General features: G+C 60.0%; 1 protein-coding gene across 2 annotated transcripts in view; it reads right to left on the reverse strand.

Moving 5' to 3' along the window:
* Positions 1-13609, reverse strand: part of Cyb5r3 (cytochrome b5 reductase 3) — a 19461-nt gene extending 5852 nt beyond the window's left edge. Inside the window, exons 1-7 of one of the 2 annotated variants that reach the window (XM_076855352.2) lie at positions 13527-13609; positions 5395-5526; positions 2669-2741; positions 2215-2321; positions 726-855; positions 209-292; positions 42-127 (exon numbers count right to left, since the gene is read on the reverse strand). In XM_076855352.2, the coding sequence (XP_076711467.2) occupies positions 42-127; positions 209-292; positions 726-855; positions 2215-2321; positions 2669-2741; positions 5395-5526; positions 13527-13547 (633 nt within the window). In that variant the 5' untranslated portion in view covers positions 13548-13609. Of the gene's footprint in view, positions 1-41; positions 128-208; positions 293-725; positions 856-2214; positions 2322-2668; positions 2742-5394; positions 5527-11677; positions 11731-13526 lie in introns of those variants that run through there. The other variant, XM_076855353.2, reaches the window with a different exon arrangement.
* Between the last annotated feature and the right edge of the window lie 2607 nt (positions 13610-16216).

A 16216-nucleotide genomic window follows, 5' to 3' on the forward strand; every position in this document is an offset into this window, starting at 1 on the left:
GGAAGCCAAGCTGGCACATTTGGGGTGACGGTCCACTGGACCTGGTTGGCAAAGAGCAGGTGGCAGACAGTGTGGTCATCCGGGTCCTTCATGATGGCGCGGATCACCTGCAGCATCGGGGTGACGCCTGCCGGCACCTGCTTGTACCTGTGCCTCCTCCCACACCTGGACCTCGGCCCATGGCAACTCAGTGGGGGGGTCCCCGTACCTGTCCCTCCTGCGATCATGCCCACAGACTTCACCGTCTTGATGACAGGGTTGGATTTCTTGTCCGGGCGGATGGCGAACTTCCCTGGGGGAAGAAGGGGGGCAAGCCGGCTCAGTGGGCCAGGGCGGCCTGGGCTGCAAGGGAGGGGTCAGTGACGCACAACCCAGGCCAATTAGGGTGAGAGAGGAAGGTGGAGACCCAGGGCCCCACCAAAATGCCAGAGGGGATTCCAAGAGGAGTCTGCAGTCGGAGGCAGAGTGCAGAGGCTGGTGCAGGGGAGGCTGTCTAGGGTCTTGTGCTGGCTCGTGTGGGGGCACTGAGTCACCTAGACAGGGGGTCTGCAGGATGGATCTGGCCCCAGGGGCAGCTGGCCAGCAACCCCTGTGCTGGCCACCTATCCCCTAAACAGCCAGGGAGGCTAAGGACGGCTTGCCCAACCAGTCTGCACCAGAGACTCGGGTCCCCCCAGCACACGCCTCTCTGGGTCCAGGCAGCCCGGGGAGCCAGCGCGAATCACCTTTGCCCTGGTAGACCAGCAGCCCGTTGGGGCCCCGGAACTCGATGGTGTCTCCAATCTGCATGTTCTCCAAGTACTGCGACATCTTCCCTCCATCGGGGAACTTGGGGTGGGTGTCCTTGAAGTAAACCTGCGGGACACCCGTGCAACTTGGTCCCTGCCTCGGGGACTCGGGGGGTGCACCTCCTCTGGGTTCTCATGAGGCCCGTGTGGCCTTCTCCCGGAGGGACCCTCCCCCACCAAAGCTCACCACCCACGTTCTGTGCCCTCCACCTAATGTCCCTGGGAGAGCAGGGTCCCAACTCCCACTGGGACTCCGCTGGCCTGCACAGCAAAGGCCCCGGGACCTCAGTCCTCCTGGCCCAGGTCTCTCCATCTGTCCAGTCATAAAACCATCAGCCTTCAGCCGCCCCCTCCCGAGCCCTCGGGACCACGGCCCTGGGAAACGGGGATAACTGACTAAGACGCCCCCAGGAGATGTGGGGAGACGGGACCGCGGCACTCTGCCAGGGCTGGGCCGGCTTCCAGGGGCACCGTGCTGGGCATGGCTCACGGGGAGAGCACCTGCCTAGCAGAGGCGAAGCCCTGGGTTCCACCTCCAGCACCAGGAAGAAAGGGGGGCCCAGTGACAGGGCTCAGGGGTCCCTGGAGGCGCTGGGCAGGGAGGCCAGGGACGTCTGCATCTTGACTGGGGAGTCTCTAGTACCCCGCGGCCGACAGCCTGGGGGCTCTCAGAGACGGGGTCGCCACCTGAGCTGTGTTTCTAATTCTTATAACATGGGACATGCTGTTGGTGGCAGTTTTCTCTCTTTCCACTCAGTGCGCATTTTTCTGTTTTGGGGGGTACCAGGGATTGAACCCAGGGCACTTAGCCACTGAGCCACACCTCCAGCCCTTTTCTGTATTTCATTAGAGACAGGCTCTTGCTAAGTTGCTTAGGGCCTCACTAAGTCGCAGACGCTGGCCTTGAACTTGCCATCCTCCTGCGTCAGCCTCCCAGGCCTCATGACCGTGCCCGGTGGCATGGTGTTATTTAAGATCCCTGCCAGGTGCTCGACACTGGTCTGCTGCTTCTGACAGCTGCATCTTGTCCACGGTGGGCATCCACTTCCCTCCCCTGGGCCCAGCTCCCTGAAGGACATTCACAGGTTCCACACAGGCTCCCCAGTGGACCTGTGGGCCGCAGAGGCCCTCTCATGAGCACACTCGTCACCCGGCCGTGGCTCCCCGGGAGTGTATGTCCACTCCAGCTGGCCAGCCTTCCTGGCTCCTTACTGCAGATCGCCTGTCCTTGTTTCGAGACGCCCACCCTGGCCCCTGGCCCCTGGCCCCACCCTCTGCTGAGACCCCTCATTTGCTATTGCTGGTAAACTATAATTTGCTGTTAACTCAGAAACAGGCGCAAGGAAGCACCGGGCCTTCAGAGACTGTGGGGACTCGGGTGTGGCTATGCCACACCGCCCCCTGAAGCCACGCCTCGGGGTCTCACCTTGATGACCAGGTCCACGAAGCCCTTGTCGTCATCACTGGACACGGGTGTGTAAGGCCGAATGACCAGGTTCCCGTTGATGCGAGTGGAGAGGTAAATGTGCTGACCTGCAAGACAGGAGGGGTTACTCTGGGCAGGGACGATCATGGCAGACCACCAGGGCCGTGCACCTGCCTGCATTCAAACCCCGGCTTGGTCTTGGTTCCCACGGCCCCACCACCACCCCAGGGGGCCCCCAGCGTTCCCAGCTTCCTACCTCTGTCCCTGCTGGCGCCACCACCAAGGACCCCAGGGACCTTCCACTCACATTCCAACAGACTCATCCCCCAAGGCCTGGGACGCTGTCACTTCCCCCCTGAAGCCCTTCTGCTCTCCCCGGAATTGCCAGGTGCCCACCTCCCTGACCGAGCGCCCTGGTCTGCAGCTCCCTGCGGCCGGGTCGGGCGGGACTCACCGATAGGGAGGCCCAGGATGTGCTGGGGCGATGGCAGGGCAAAGCGGAAGCGCCGGGTGTCGTGGCTGATGATCTGCAGAGAGGCCCAAAGCCACTGATGGCACCCGGGGCAGGGGCACTGCCGCACCCCAGGCCCCCCTCCCCAGGGTCCCTGTGCATCCTTCTGAGAAGTGACACTGACACAGGAGACGCGCACACACCAGGGGCCCTCTGCTCCTGCGGGCCCTCCCCTGCCACAGCCCCAACAACCAGGGGGTCAGAGCAAGGATGAACCCAGGGCTCCAAAGGGAGGACATCAGGTGGCCCAAAAGTGCCCCAGGGGAAGGAGGACCCAGCCCCGGCTGAGCCAGGGCCTGGGAAGAGCTGACACAGGCCACACGTGGCCCACTGCCCAGGTCCCGCTGCAAGTCGGGCTCTAGTAGCCACTGCGGTGGCCCTCGAGAGATGGCACAGCCAGGACCAAGGGGGCTGTGAAGGGCGGTGGCCCAGCAGCCCCCACTCCCAGGAATCCGGGGCCTGCCACACCAAGAGCCCACAGCCAGGCCTCCGCTCTGCACGCTGGGCCCCGGGACAGCTGGGCTCCCTCGAGGTGGCTAAGAGCCAGGCCAGCTGAGGAAGGAGCTGAGGCCAAGCCCAAGTCCTCCCTAGTTAAGTGGAGTGTCCACCAAGGCCAGGGAGCAACATGGTGAACCGGTCAGAGCTGGGACCAGACCCGGTGTCCTGACTGTCCCCCAGGCTCTCTTGCATCAGGTGTCCGTATGTGGCAAGGTCCCCAGTGGACAGAGAACCATCACTTGGGGGAAGGACAATGGACTTTGCTAAAGGGACAGGACATCCAGAAGCCTGTCCTGGCCGGTCTGAGAACTCCCGACCCTTCAGAGGACAATGACCTCTGTGGTTCATGAGCAGAAGCAAATGTCAGGGAGGACAGGGCCCAGGTGCCAGCTGGCATGGGCTGGCGGGTGGCCTCTCTGCCCCTCTCTGAGCCCAGGCCTCAAAGCTGCCTCCCCAGACTCGGCCCTCAGGGCAAATGGAGCTTCAAGCCTCCCAGGAGTGGAGTCCAGGATTACTGAGTGGTCAAGGTCAGACATTTTTTGTTGGGATTACAGAAATGAGAGAAGCCACTGGGAACTATGGGGCTGGACAACCTCCAGGCTCCAAAGAAGCAACAGCAGGCCACCGGCCACCGGCCAAGCCAGAGGGCAGCGTGGGAGGGCAGAGAATGACTCCAGGACATCTGCACCTGCTCAAAGGGACCGGTCCTTTGTGTAACATCCCTGTGACAAACACTGGACTGTCATTCAGAAGCGAAGTGGCTTTGGATTAATCACGAACGGATATCCATGCCCCAGGGCCACGCCAAAAGGAAAACCAGGTCATCCACGGAGAACCCGCGTGCCCCTATCTGTCCTGCGCACATCACGTGTGTGAATGTCATGCCCAGAAGACGGCCCACGTTACAGGCCGCTTCAGGGCCAGTGCCCCCCACTGGGCCTGGGACGCAGCCACAGGATGGCGCTGGGGCCAAGGGACATGCAACCTCACAGTTTTCACAGTGAGCGCGACGGGACCTTTTGTACTTCTAGAATCCAAAACGTCAACAATTTTAAAAACTGGTTTCAAAATGTTAGGATTTCGGGCTGGGGCTGGGGCTCAGGGGCAGAGCGCTTGCCTAGCATGTGTGAGGCCCTGGGTTCGATCCCCCAGCACCACATACAAATAAACAAACGAAGGTACTGTGTCCACCTACAACTAAAAAAATATTAAAAAAAAAAAAAAAAAAAAAACTACCATTTCATTTTGGTTAAAAAAAAAAAAGAGCGTGTGTCCACGTGCATATAAAATATACGAAAAGGGTGGGAGGAGCGATTTATTTTTTATTTTGCAATTTTTTGCTTCTGCCTGGTTTTTAATTTTTCTAAGAACTTGGGATCCCCTTGGTCCCAGAAGCTGCAGGCTCTAGCCGCAGGGATCCAGCAGGGCTCAGGTCAACCCTGCTGGACACCAGTGTGGGTGGAGGCCGGGCCTGGAGCAGAGCCTTTCTGCCCCGTGACTCAGGCCTCCCTGCCAGCCTTCCTCAGGCACCGGACAAGGCCAGGAAACAGCCTGACCAGGCGGCCAGGCGACGGACGGAGCGGCCTTCGGTCCTGCTCAGAGGACCAGGAGAGGAGATCAGAGGGGGCAGGGAGCCGGGGCCAGAGCAGAGATCCCGCAGGGAAAGCATGCAGACGCAGAAAATGGACAGATCTTCCGGGTCCGCATCCCAAGGGGCTGGGAGCCCTGTTCCCTCATCTTCTAAACGGGGTGCGCACCCCAAGTCGTGGGGAGCTGAGGCCAAGCCCAAGTCCTCCCTAGTTAAGTGGAGTGTCCACCGAGGCCAGGGAGCAACATGGTGAACCGGTCAGAGCTGGAACCAGACCCAGTGTCCTGACTGTCCCCCAGGCTCTCTTGCACCAGGTGTCCGTATGTGGCAAGGTCCCCAGTGGACAGAGAACCATCACTTGGGGGAAGGACAACAGACTTTGCTAAAGGGACAGGACATCACAGAAGCCTGTCCTGGCCTTCCAGGGGCTGAGTGGGGTCAGAGACCTGGTTTCAATCCCCCTGCCACTTCCTGGTGGCCTCGGCAAGAGACGTCACCTTGCTCTCTGCACCTGTAAAATGGGCAGAGAACTGACAGGGACCAGAGTAGGTGCCCAGGACACCAGGGAACGCCCGGCACCCACCTCCTTGTCGATGAGCCGCAGCGGGTACTTGATGTCGGGGCTCTCGAGGGTGATGGCAGGCGAGGACCGCTGGAACAGCTTCATGAGCAGGCTGTAGAGGAACCAGACCGGGGACAGCACCGCGTGGCCCAGCTGCAAGGACACGGGTGGACCCACCAGGTCAGCGCAGGGCAGGAAGGAGCCCGGCAGACGCCAGTCGGTTCCCACCCCAGACCCCTGCCCACCCCACCGCCCACCTGCAGGCGCTCCACCATCCACCCCGCTGCCTGCTGGGGGAAGCTACAAAACCGGACAAATGACACCCGTCCCCGCACTCCTCAGTCTTCTGAGCTCAGCACCCGGAGAAAAAGTCCCTGGAAAAGCTCCATGTCCCCTGGAACAGGGACTCAGACAGTGACACATCTGAACAGATGTTCCTTTCTCACTCTGGCTGCTGGGAAGCTCAGCATGAAATCAGCCCCGAGCACTGTGTCTGCAGGGCACTCGCTGAGGAGGAGCCGTGCCCTCTGGGGGCCTCCGCTGCTTCTGTGGCCCTCGCCTGCAAGAAGTGACTCGGCTGACCCAAGCCCCACTGGCTTGCTGTGGTGGGCTCTGCAGGAGACGGGAGCCACCTGGCGGCCTTAAGAAACTGGGTTCAAAGGGGCAGTGGAGCCCTGCAGGCCTCTTAGGTGTGGACGGTGGGTGGGTCCTTCGGTGGATCGGAGTGGGTGATCATTGATTCGTCTACACCTACTTAGCTAGAATCTGCACTTTGTAGACTGAGTAAGGGAGGAAGCTCCAGGTGGGGCTCAGCCCAAAGAAGCAACAGCCTGCCACCGGCCCCCGGCCACCAGCCAAGCCAGAGGGCAGCGTGGGAGGGCAGAGACTGACTCCAGGACATCTGCACCTGCTCAATCAAAGGGGCAGGTCCTTTGTGTAACATGCCTGTGACAAACACTGGACTGTCATTCAGAATGAAGCGGCTTTGGGTTAATCATGAACAGACATCCATGCCCTAGGGCCAAGCCAAAAAGAAAACCAGGTCATCCAAAAGGCCCACAGCTGTCATCCCAGCGGCTCTGGAGGCTGAGATAGGAGGATCGGGAGTTCAAAGCCAGCCTCAGCAATGGCAAGGCACTGAGCAACTCAGTGAGACGAGACCCTGTCTCTAAATAAAATACAAACTAGGGCTGGGGATGGGGCTCAGTGTCTAGTGCCCCTGAGTTCAATCCCTGGTACCAAAAAAAAAAGAACCTCATATGCTCGTACCTACACCTGTGCAGGTGACCAGCTGGGCATCCCTGGGCAAGTCCCTTCCCCTCTCTGAACCAGACAGGACCAGGTGATCTGCAAGTCCTCCACAGGCCTGGACTACACTCAGGTCACCATGGCCAACAGCCACCCGATGCCACCACCAGGATGAGGCACAAGACCACGCACAGGAGACCGCCCTGAGGCAGGTTCTGTCCTCGACACTTTACAGATTAGGGAACAGCTCAGAGAGGTGAAGTGGCTCACCCACCAACACACAGCTGGCACCCACCTCCAAAACCGCTCAGGACCGCGAGGCCGAGCTGACCCTCCTGTGACCCGAGAGGCTTCCACTTGCCCCCCACATCTCAGCCTCACCAGACCCTGAAAGGGGGCTTGGACTTTTTGAAAATCAGGAACCTCCCACCTCACGGCCGGAGAGCACACTGACCTGCAGAGGCCACCCCTATGAGCAGCGGGCCTCCCACCGTCCCTGCTGTCCCGGCTCCTTAGACTCCTGGAGCCATTTCTCCATCTGTCAAATGGGGCTCAGAAGCCATATGCCCAGGGGCTGTGGTGCCCAGAAATAAGCCTCAGAGAGACCCTCCCCTGCCCCAGGCTCCAGAGGCCTTTAATCAACCCCTGGGCACTTCCACACACCACTGGCCACCAGGAAGTTGGGTCCTGGACAGCCACACCCAGCTGGACCACAGGTGAGACTCAGCAGAAAACGAGAACAGCCTAAGGCACCATCCCAACCAGCAAGCGCCACAGTGAGAGGCCACCGCGTCACGCACCCCCAACCCCAGGCACGGACCCCACACTGCCTCTGTGGCCTTCCTCCAAAAGCAGCAGCCTGAGGGACACTGAGGGACATGAGTTCACCAGCAAACCTGGCCATGGCTCTCCCTCACTACCTGCACTACCCCTGAGCTATGTGCCCAGCCCTTTTTATTTTGACACAGGGTCTCACTGAATTGCCCAAGCTGGCCTTGAGCTTGTGATCCTCCTGCCTTAGCCTCCCGAGTAGCTGAGATCACAGGTGTGCGCCACCGCACCCGGCTTGGCCATGGTCGGTGACATGAAAACCTAAGGCCAGCCAGGCCTGGTGGTGCACGTCTGTAATCCCAGCAGCTTGGGAGGCTGAGGCAGGAGGATCCCGAGTTCAAAGCCAGCCTCAGCAAAAGCGAGGCACTAAGCAACTCGGTGAGACCCTGTCTCTAATAAAATATAAAATAGGGCTGGGGGTGTGGCTCAGTGATCCGGTGCCCCCGAGTTCAGTCCCCAGTACCCCCCACCGAAAAAAAAAAATCTAAGGCCAAAGAAGTGGACCAGCTGCGGAGGCTCCAAGGGGTTGAACGGCACCCCCCAAACAATGTGCAAACCTGAGGCTGCGCCTGACTTGGAAATGGGGTCTCTGCAGACTTAAGCAGGACCCATCAAGTGGCCCTAGACCCTGAATCCACCCAACAAGGGACACGTGGGAGAAGAGCAGGAGGCACAGAGAAGCCCGTGTGAAGCCACAGGTGCCGGCAGGCGTGATGGCCACAGCCAGGCAGCCGGCAAGGCCACCGACTGCTTGACTGCAGACTTGTGGCCTCCAAGGTGGCGGGAGCAAATGTCTGCGGCCTTGAGCTACTGTCCGTGGTGACTCAGGGCTGCGCTGGGGACGGCCGAGGCCAGGGAGACAGATTCTGATTAAGTGCACGGGTGGTTTCAGATGAGCTCCTGGGCCAGGGAAGAAATATTTACCAAGAACAGGGCAGAGCCTACTGCGAGGCTGGAATGAGGACCGCGGATCAGACAGCGCTCAGAGCTGCCTCCCGGCTGGGCCTCAGTCTGCGGCTAAGCAGAGGGTTCCCGAGCTCTTAGGAGAGGAGCACCGAAGGTCTCGGGGTCAGAGGAACAAGTTCCCGTCAAATACCTTACACACACACACACACACACACACACACACTGCAAGCCCGACATTCCTGCAGCTATACTGTAACCGTGAGATTATTTCAAAGCTAAAAGGTGTCACCGGGTGCAGTGGCGCATGCCTGTGATCCCAGTGGCTTGGCAGACTGAGACAGGAGGATGGTGAGTTCAAAGCCATCAAAAGTGAGGTGCCAAGCAACTCAGTGAGACCCTGTCCCTAAAAAAGAAGAAAATGACACAAAATAGGGCTGGGGATGTGACTCGGTGGCCAAGCGCCCCTGAGCTCAATCCCCAGGGCCAGAGGGAAAAAAAAAAAGTCAGGGGCTGCTGGCCCAGTGGCACACGCCTGTAACCCCAGCACTGGGGAGGCTGAGGCAGGAGGGTCACAAGATCAAGACCAGCCTGGGCAACCTACTGAGACCCTGTTCTACCCCACACAAAAAGGCTGGGGGTATAGCTCAGTGATATGATAGAGACCCCTGGATTGAGTTGGAGGAGGAGGAGGATGGGTGGGGGGAGGAGAGGCGGGTACATACTGGTGGTTCAAACAGATTGAGAACCAATGTTTACATAAAACGCTCTCCAGAAAGCTAGCCCACCACTGGTCCACGTATCCTCCCGAGTACATTTTCCCAACTTTCATGCTCTCAGCAAATGACCCTGTGTGTTCTCTTCTTATCATAACCCTACAGTTCTCCTTTTCACCTTGGATGCCAGGAAGCTCAGATCCAAGTTCCCGGCTTGCATGCAGGTCTCTCTGCTCCCTTGGGATCTGCATTGGCCTCTCACGGCAGCACATTCTCACTCCTGGGGCCCAGTCCCACTGCCCCTCTCCTGGAGGCCCCGCCAGGACCCCCTGCCCTGTAACAACTCAGGCTGGGCCTCTGTGTCCTGTCTAGAAAGAGGGTGAGGCCCACAGCAGGGCTGTCCTGCCAAGGGACGTGTGAGGTGAGACCAGGAGGGGCCCAGGTCACAGAGGGGTCTGTACCCTGGTAAGTGTGGGGTGGACACTCGGAGGGAGGGAGGGCAGAGGTGCCCAGAACCCACAGCAGGCCTGGCCCCCAAACCGCCCAGCAGCTCTGAGCTGCCTGTCTGCAGCCACAGACCCTCTGTTGGGCTCAGAACAAAACGCCCCTCCCAGCTGAGGCCTCGCCCTGGGGGTTCCCTGGCATGTGACCAGTGGCCTAAAAGGAAGGGCCTAGGGTGCCCATAACCCACCCGGGCCACGGCCACGGAGCACGTCTCACCACCACCCACTTCACAGGCGCCCGCTGTGCGCCAGCCACCCCGCGGCGGCTCGCCCACTCTGGGGCTCTTGGCTCTGCTGGGCAGCATGGGCTCTTAGGTCGGAGAGACCCGGGTTCAAGTCCCAGCTCAGGACCTTGGGAACGTCTTCCCAGGTCCCGTACTGGACTATGACAGCCCCAGCCCCTCTCTGGAATCCATGGGGACAAGGACTACTCTGACGATTCACCATGGCCCTGTGGTGAACGGGGCCATGCCAAGCAAGAAGCCATATCCGCCGGGGGAATCGGTGCAGGGTCAGGTGAGTGAGGACAGGTTCGCAGAAGTCACCCCGTTGGGAGCCCTGGCCATGAACTTGTATGACATGAGCCAGTGGGGCTGTGTGGTGCACCCGCGAGTTTTAATTTCCCCCAGCACGCCGTTTAAGTGCACAGTCAAGTGTAACGGCACAGTTGCCCTGCCCTGGGGACACATCCTGCAGCTCCACCCCAGCCTCCACCTCAGTGGCAGGAGGCAGGGACACCTCTCTTCCCGTCGGACAAATGAGGGCCCTGGGGGGGCCTGGGCCTTGGTTCCCAATGTTCTGTGGCTCACCCCACCCCGCTCTTGCCTGAGCCCACGAGCGCTGGCCTGTGTCAGGGCCCTGGACTCTGGCCAGTGCTCACACCCACCCGGACCAGCCCAGGGCTCAGCTGCTGAGTCAGCTCCCGTGTGTTCCCAGGTAACCCTGGAGTGTCTTGTCCCCACTGGCCCCGGTCCTCAGTGCAGGAAGCACTCAACAAATATTTGTGGAATTAATTACTGAAGAGACAACAGCACCCCGCCTCCCTTTTGTCTGGAAGTTTCCAGAACCAGGACAAGAGCCCAGCCCATCCTGTTTGTCTCATGCCCTCCGCCAGGCAGCCTGGGGTCTGGGCTACTCCTTCGCCTACATCGGCCCTGAGGGTGCACAGGGCGCAGAGGAGCAGGCTCACAGGGACGCCCCTGTCAGCGCACAGCCAACTAGCGCTCTGCCCCACAGCCTCACACAACCCCAGGCTGCCGTCCACCAGGGAGTTGCTACCACCGCTCACTCCCATTTCAGGTGAGGACAATGACCTAAGCCCAGGGACACTTATGGCCACTGAAAGCAAAGCAGTGGACTTTTTTGTGGGGGGCACCAGGGATTGAACTCAGGGGCGCTTAACCACTGAGCCACTCCCCAGCCCGTTTTCAGATTTTATCTAGAGACAGGGTCTCACGAAGTTGCTGAGGCTGGCTTTGAACTCGCAATCTTCCTGCCTCGGCCTCCCAAGTCTCTGGGATTACAGGCGTGCGCCACTGCACCTGGCAGAGGTGAACTTCTGATGTGTAAAAATTCCTATCTGGCAGCTGTGGGCAGACCCCCCCCACCCCAGGAGCACGAGCCAAAGGGGCAGAGGTCACCGTGGCCAGGAGACTGGAGGGTGAGGCCTTGGTCTCTGCTCCCGCCCATGGGAGTAGAACAGGCTTGGCCCCATCCAGGTCCCCAGCAAACCAGCAACAAACCGGAGAAATGCCACGGCCCTCCCCAGGTCCTCCTCAGCCGTGCAGAGGGCACGCACACCCCAGCTAACCCATTCAGGCACCTGGAGGACCACAGGGCAGCTGTCTCCCAGCTCTGCCCCATCAGGAAACCCACCGCCTGCCTCTCCTTGCACCCAGGACATCCCCAGGGAGCCCCGAGACAGTCCCTAGCTCCCTCACCATGGTCAACAGGCTGCTCCCAGGCAGGTGCCCTGCCCAGCTGCCCACCCCTGCAATTCCTCACTGGGACCCTGGGACCCACTCTGCCCAGGCCAGGGATGGGAGGGGAGAGAACCAGCTCCCCCACCTGGGGCTCGGACAAGCCAAATAGCAACTTGTTTACCTGTCCGCCACCAGACTGCCTGCTGTCCCACCAGGATCTGAGGGCCCTCCTCCCTCACGGCCCTATTCTAAGTAGAAGGAAGTGGGAGGGAGGAGAGGAAGTCCTGTAGGGGGGCTCTGGGCTGGGCTAGGAGTGTGAGTGAAGGAATCAGGAGGCAGCAGGTGGATGGCTCAGCTGCTCTCCACGGGGGAACAGGGCCATGCTTCCCTGGGCTGGGGTGCTGGGCCACAAGGCACAGAGCTTCCAGGGGCGGTGGAAACACCCTGTACCCCCTACCTGTGGTGTGGGCCTGTGGGGGCCTGCTGAGCGCTCAGGCTGGGCTGGAAGCTAGGAGTCCAGGACAGCAGGCCTAACCGCCAACGTTCTCCCCAGATGGATGGCCGACTCTAGTGTCAACCCCTGGACCAGGTCCCCCAAAGTGTGGAGGAGGCCTCCCGCAGGGCCTGCACCACCCAGATAAGACCTGATGCACTCAGCCCAGCGGCCTCTGCAGGGCATGCAGGATGCCTTGGATGGGCAGGTCCGGAGGCTTGGCTCAGGGCGTGCTGTGGGTGTCAGGGCCCAAGCCGGGGTCCCAGCAGAACCTACAGTGCAGGGGCAATCCCAGACCCCCCCTGGACAGATGAGGCCAGGGGTTGGTGGAGATGTCCCGCTCCTAGACATGGCTCTGCCTCTCACAGGGTCTGCTCACAGCACAAGAGCAGAGCAGCAGGAATCCAGCAACTGGGCCAGAAGGCGAGAAGCCCCTGGAAAGCAGAGCAGGGAAGGGGCGGGCGGGAGGCCTCAGACCTCTGAGGCTGCCCTTGGTCCAGTGTCCCCCAGGGTCCTGGGCAGGCTCACTTTGATAAGCAAATGCCCAGCACAAGAGGCTTCTGCCTAGATCCCCAAGCAGGAGCCTCAAAGCCCAGAGTGGGGAGGAAGGTGCCCTGTATGAGGTGGTGCCTGGGGTGAGGTGGCCTCTGCTCCCAGCGCCGCCTTCCCACACTCAGTGAGCCACCCCTGGGGCCAGGGGGTGTGCCTAGGGGCGGTGTCCGCCCTCTGTAGTCACAGCTCTGTCCACACCGGGCACAGCCTCCACTCCCTCCACAGTTGTTTTTAAGAAACTGGAGAGAGGGAACTGGCCCAGGGGTGCACACCTGTCACCCCAGCTACTTAGGCAGAGGTGGGAGGGGCACTAGAACTTAAGATCCGTCTGGGAAAAGCAGGGAAAGAAATCAGAGAGGACAGGGCCTGGGGGGAGGGGAGAGGGGGAGGGCGGGCCTGGGGGGAGAGGAGGGGGAGGGGAGGGGGAGGGAGGCCCTGGGCCAAGCAGAGTGACAGCATGAGTGGACAATGCTGCCCCACAGGTCCAGGATCCCGCGGTGCTGCGGGCCGCGGGCCGAGTCTGGGTGGCATTTCTTCATCTGCGAAATGGAGCTAACGGCGCCGCCTCAAAGTAAGGTGGCCGCGCAGCCTTGGTGGGACAGAGACAACCGAGCCTCGGGAGCTCCGCGGCCCGCCAATCAGACCCGCCAAGCGGTCCCACCCAGCGACGCGGCGCCGCACGCGCCCCCCGCCCCGCACGCCACGCGCCCCCGCGCCCGCGCGCCCACCCTCCCGCACCCCCGCCTCGCGCCCTCCGCGCGCGCCCGCCCCGCGCCCACCGTCCCGCGCGCACCCCGCCTCCGCCCGCGCGCCCGCCCCCGCCCGCCGCACACACCCATCTGCGCACTTCAGCTCCGCACGCGCCCGTCGCAGCCTCGCCCCGGCCTCGGGGCTGCGCGCGTCACGCACCCGCTCTCACGGCCGCGGGGCAGGAGCCGCGGTGGCCCCTGCCCGGCGCCCACCGGCCGCGCGCCCCGCCGCCTACCGTGCTCAGCTGGGCCCCCATGGTGCCGCCGTGCTGCGCTGCTCCGCCGCCGCCCCGACCGCCGGCCGCCGCCCCAGCCCGGCCCGCCCCGCCCCGGCCGCGTCACCTGGGGGCGGGGCCGCCCGCCGGAGCCAGTCGCGGAGGGCGCCGCCTGCTTCCGCCCGCGAGGGCCGCGCCCCGGCCGCCCGGTGGCCCGCGGCGCTGGGGACAAGATGGCGCCAAGCGGGACGGAGCTGCGCGAGCTGGCTCCGCCCGGGTCCCCGAGCTGCGCCGCCGGGCCACTGCCCACTGCGGCCCAGGTGCCTCATGCCAGCCCTTGAATCTTGTTCAGGGGTCAGGTCGTATGGCCCCTGCTCCACCAGGGCTGCCCTGACCCTTAGTGTCGCAGCACCTCTCCACAGCCATCTCTGTACCACTGGGCATTTATCTGAAGTCACCCTGCGTTTCTCTCCGGAGGGTCTGGCCCACGCGCACCACCCCCTAGTGAACTCTAGGCTCCTTAGGGCTGGGGCATGGCTGCTTAGGAGTCCACTGCTTGCCTGGAGTAGCACAGAGCTGCTTGGTCTTAGCACCTTGCTAGGGTGCTTTCTAGGCCATAGAGTCTTGTCTGAAGGCAGCAGAGGGTCATCCTGAGGCTCACGTCCCAGGATCATCAGGTCTTCATTTCCTTATTACACCTGGATTAATAATGTGAACAGGTGTTATGTTGGAGTTTCTTGTGACATTTGGAGGGGACTGACTTGATTTTCTCTCCATCATTTTTACAAGCTGTGACAAATTCCCACCACACTCTTCCCTGAAAGACTCAGCACCCCGAGGCACCTAATAAACAAGACTTAGGTGCGTTCAGGTTAAGGTACACGTGCCAGACCAGCAAACGACGCTACAAAATGAGGGCCAGGGTGGAATCCATCCATTTGTCTGCCTTGTGTGGTCATTTACATTGTTAGATGTATTTGTAGACTGAAGTTGTCACTCTGTCCCCATTCCCAAACCAGTCCTGTTCTGCCTGCCACACAGTATGCCAATCAATGAAATGATTATCTTTGGGAAAGAGAAAGGCTTATTCACAAAGTGGCTGAGTACTTGGAGAAGGGAGACCAAGGCTCCAATTTGCCTCCTGAAGGATCAAGTTTGAGGATATTTATGGGGTAAAGAAGCAGGGAGGGCTGGGGTGCGGCTCAGGGGTAGAGTGCATACCTAGTATGTGCCATGCCCTGGGTTTGATATCGTGCACTGTGAAGAAGAAGAAGAAGAAATCAGTGTTCTGCATTTGCATAATCAATCTTTTAGCTCTTCATAGGACACATGTTCAGAAAATAGAGGTGATAACTCCATTAGAGGGTGGAACATCGAACCCTCTGAGGTCAAAAAGTCACCCACTGGACAACTGTACAAGCCCAGGTAAAAGATTGGGGGTTTCAGTAATAGCAGGCATCAACTCCCTAAAGAGTAACCTAGGCAACCATTGTCATGACCCGTATTTCAGAGGTGTCATCTACACAGCAAAGCTAATGCAAGCCTGATAGTACATCGTTAGCTGGCATGGCCTCCAAAATAAGTGACTCTTAAAGTGAAGCTAGTGGTTTTATTTAGATTTTCCCTCGGTTTCATTACTGACTGTCCTAAGATCATATTAATTCGTGGTGCATGCCTGTAATTCCAGCAGCTCAGGAGGCTAAGGCAGGAGGATCACAAGTTCAAAGCCAGCCTCAGCAACTCAGAGAGGCCTTGAGCAACTCAGCAAGAGCCTGTCTCTAAATAAAATATAAAAAGGGCTGGGGATGTGGCTCCATGGTTAAGTGCCCCTGGGTTCAATCCCCGGTACTAGGAAAAAAAAAAATCATTAACTGCCCATCATTTTTCTCATTTATGCGGTTGAGCCTCTTCAGAATTGTTTCTGTATGTAAAGTGAACGCCGTGGAAGCGTTTTCTGTGCTATAACAAGTTCTGTCTCTGGCATCATTGCAATAGGGAAAGGGCAAAAGGAGATTTCACCCCTAGATACATCTGAGCCTTTCATAGAAAGTGACTGCCATTCCGTGCCTGTCCCCACGCCGACGTCGGCTGTCGACAAGCTGTGTGTGCTCCAGGCCCATGTCCCCACGTGAACTCAGGGAGGCAGAGCAGGTACACACAAGTGGACAATGGTGGACACTGAGGCTGAAACAGGAGGCGGATTTTGTCTGCGTGGGGTGCCCTGTGGTCAGGACAGTTGCTGTGACCTCTGTGCCATGAAGACCACGAGTCACCAGAGGCCCCTCACTGCCCACACCCTCCAGCTGGCTTGGTCCCCAGACCCAGCAATTCTGTCTTCTGGCTGCCTCCAGCCCTGGCAAGGGATGGGCCAAGTGCCGCAGTCTGGCTGGGCACAAAATAACTGAGCCACCACACAAGCCTTGTAGATTCAAACAGCAATTCTCTATTCACGAACTCTCACCGGCACTCTACACGCATGTTCTGGGAAAATACACCCTCCACCGGGCTCTGCGTACCAAATACCCTCTGAATCCCGCGAGAACTCAAAGGGAACTCAAGGAGCGGGCGCCTGAGACAGCAGGATATGCCCTATTCCCAGCAGGATCCACCCTAAACCTGGAACCGCCCTAAACCCGGAGCCACCCTAATCCCTAAGCAGGGTCACCTTTCAACCAAAACTCTCAAACATTCATGCAATGTTACTGCAAATG

This window comes from Callospermophilus lateralis, chromosome 4 (assembly GCF_048772815.1).
Source record: "Callospermophilus lateralis isolate mCalLat2 chromosome 4, mCalLat2.hap1, whole genome shotgun sequence".
Lineage (NCBI taxonomy): Eukaryota > Metazoa > Chordata > Mammalia > Rodentia > Sciuridae > Callospermophilus > Callospermophilus lateralis.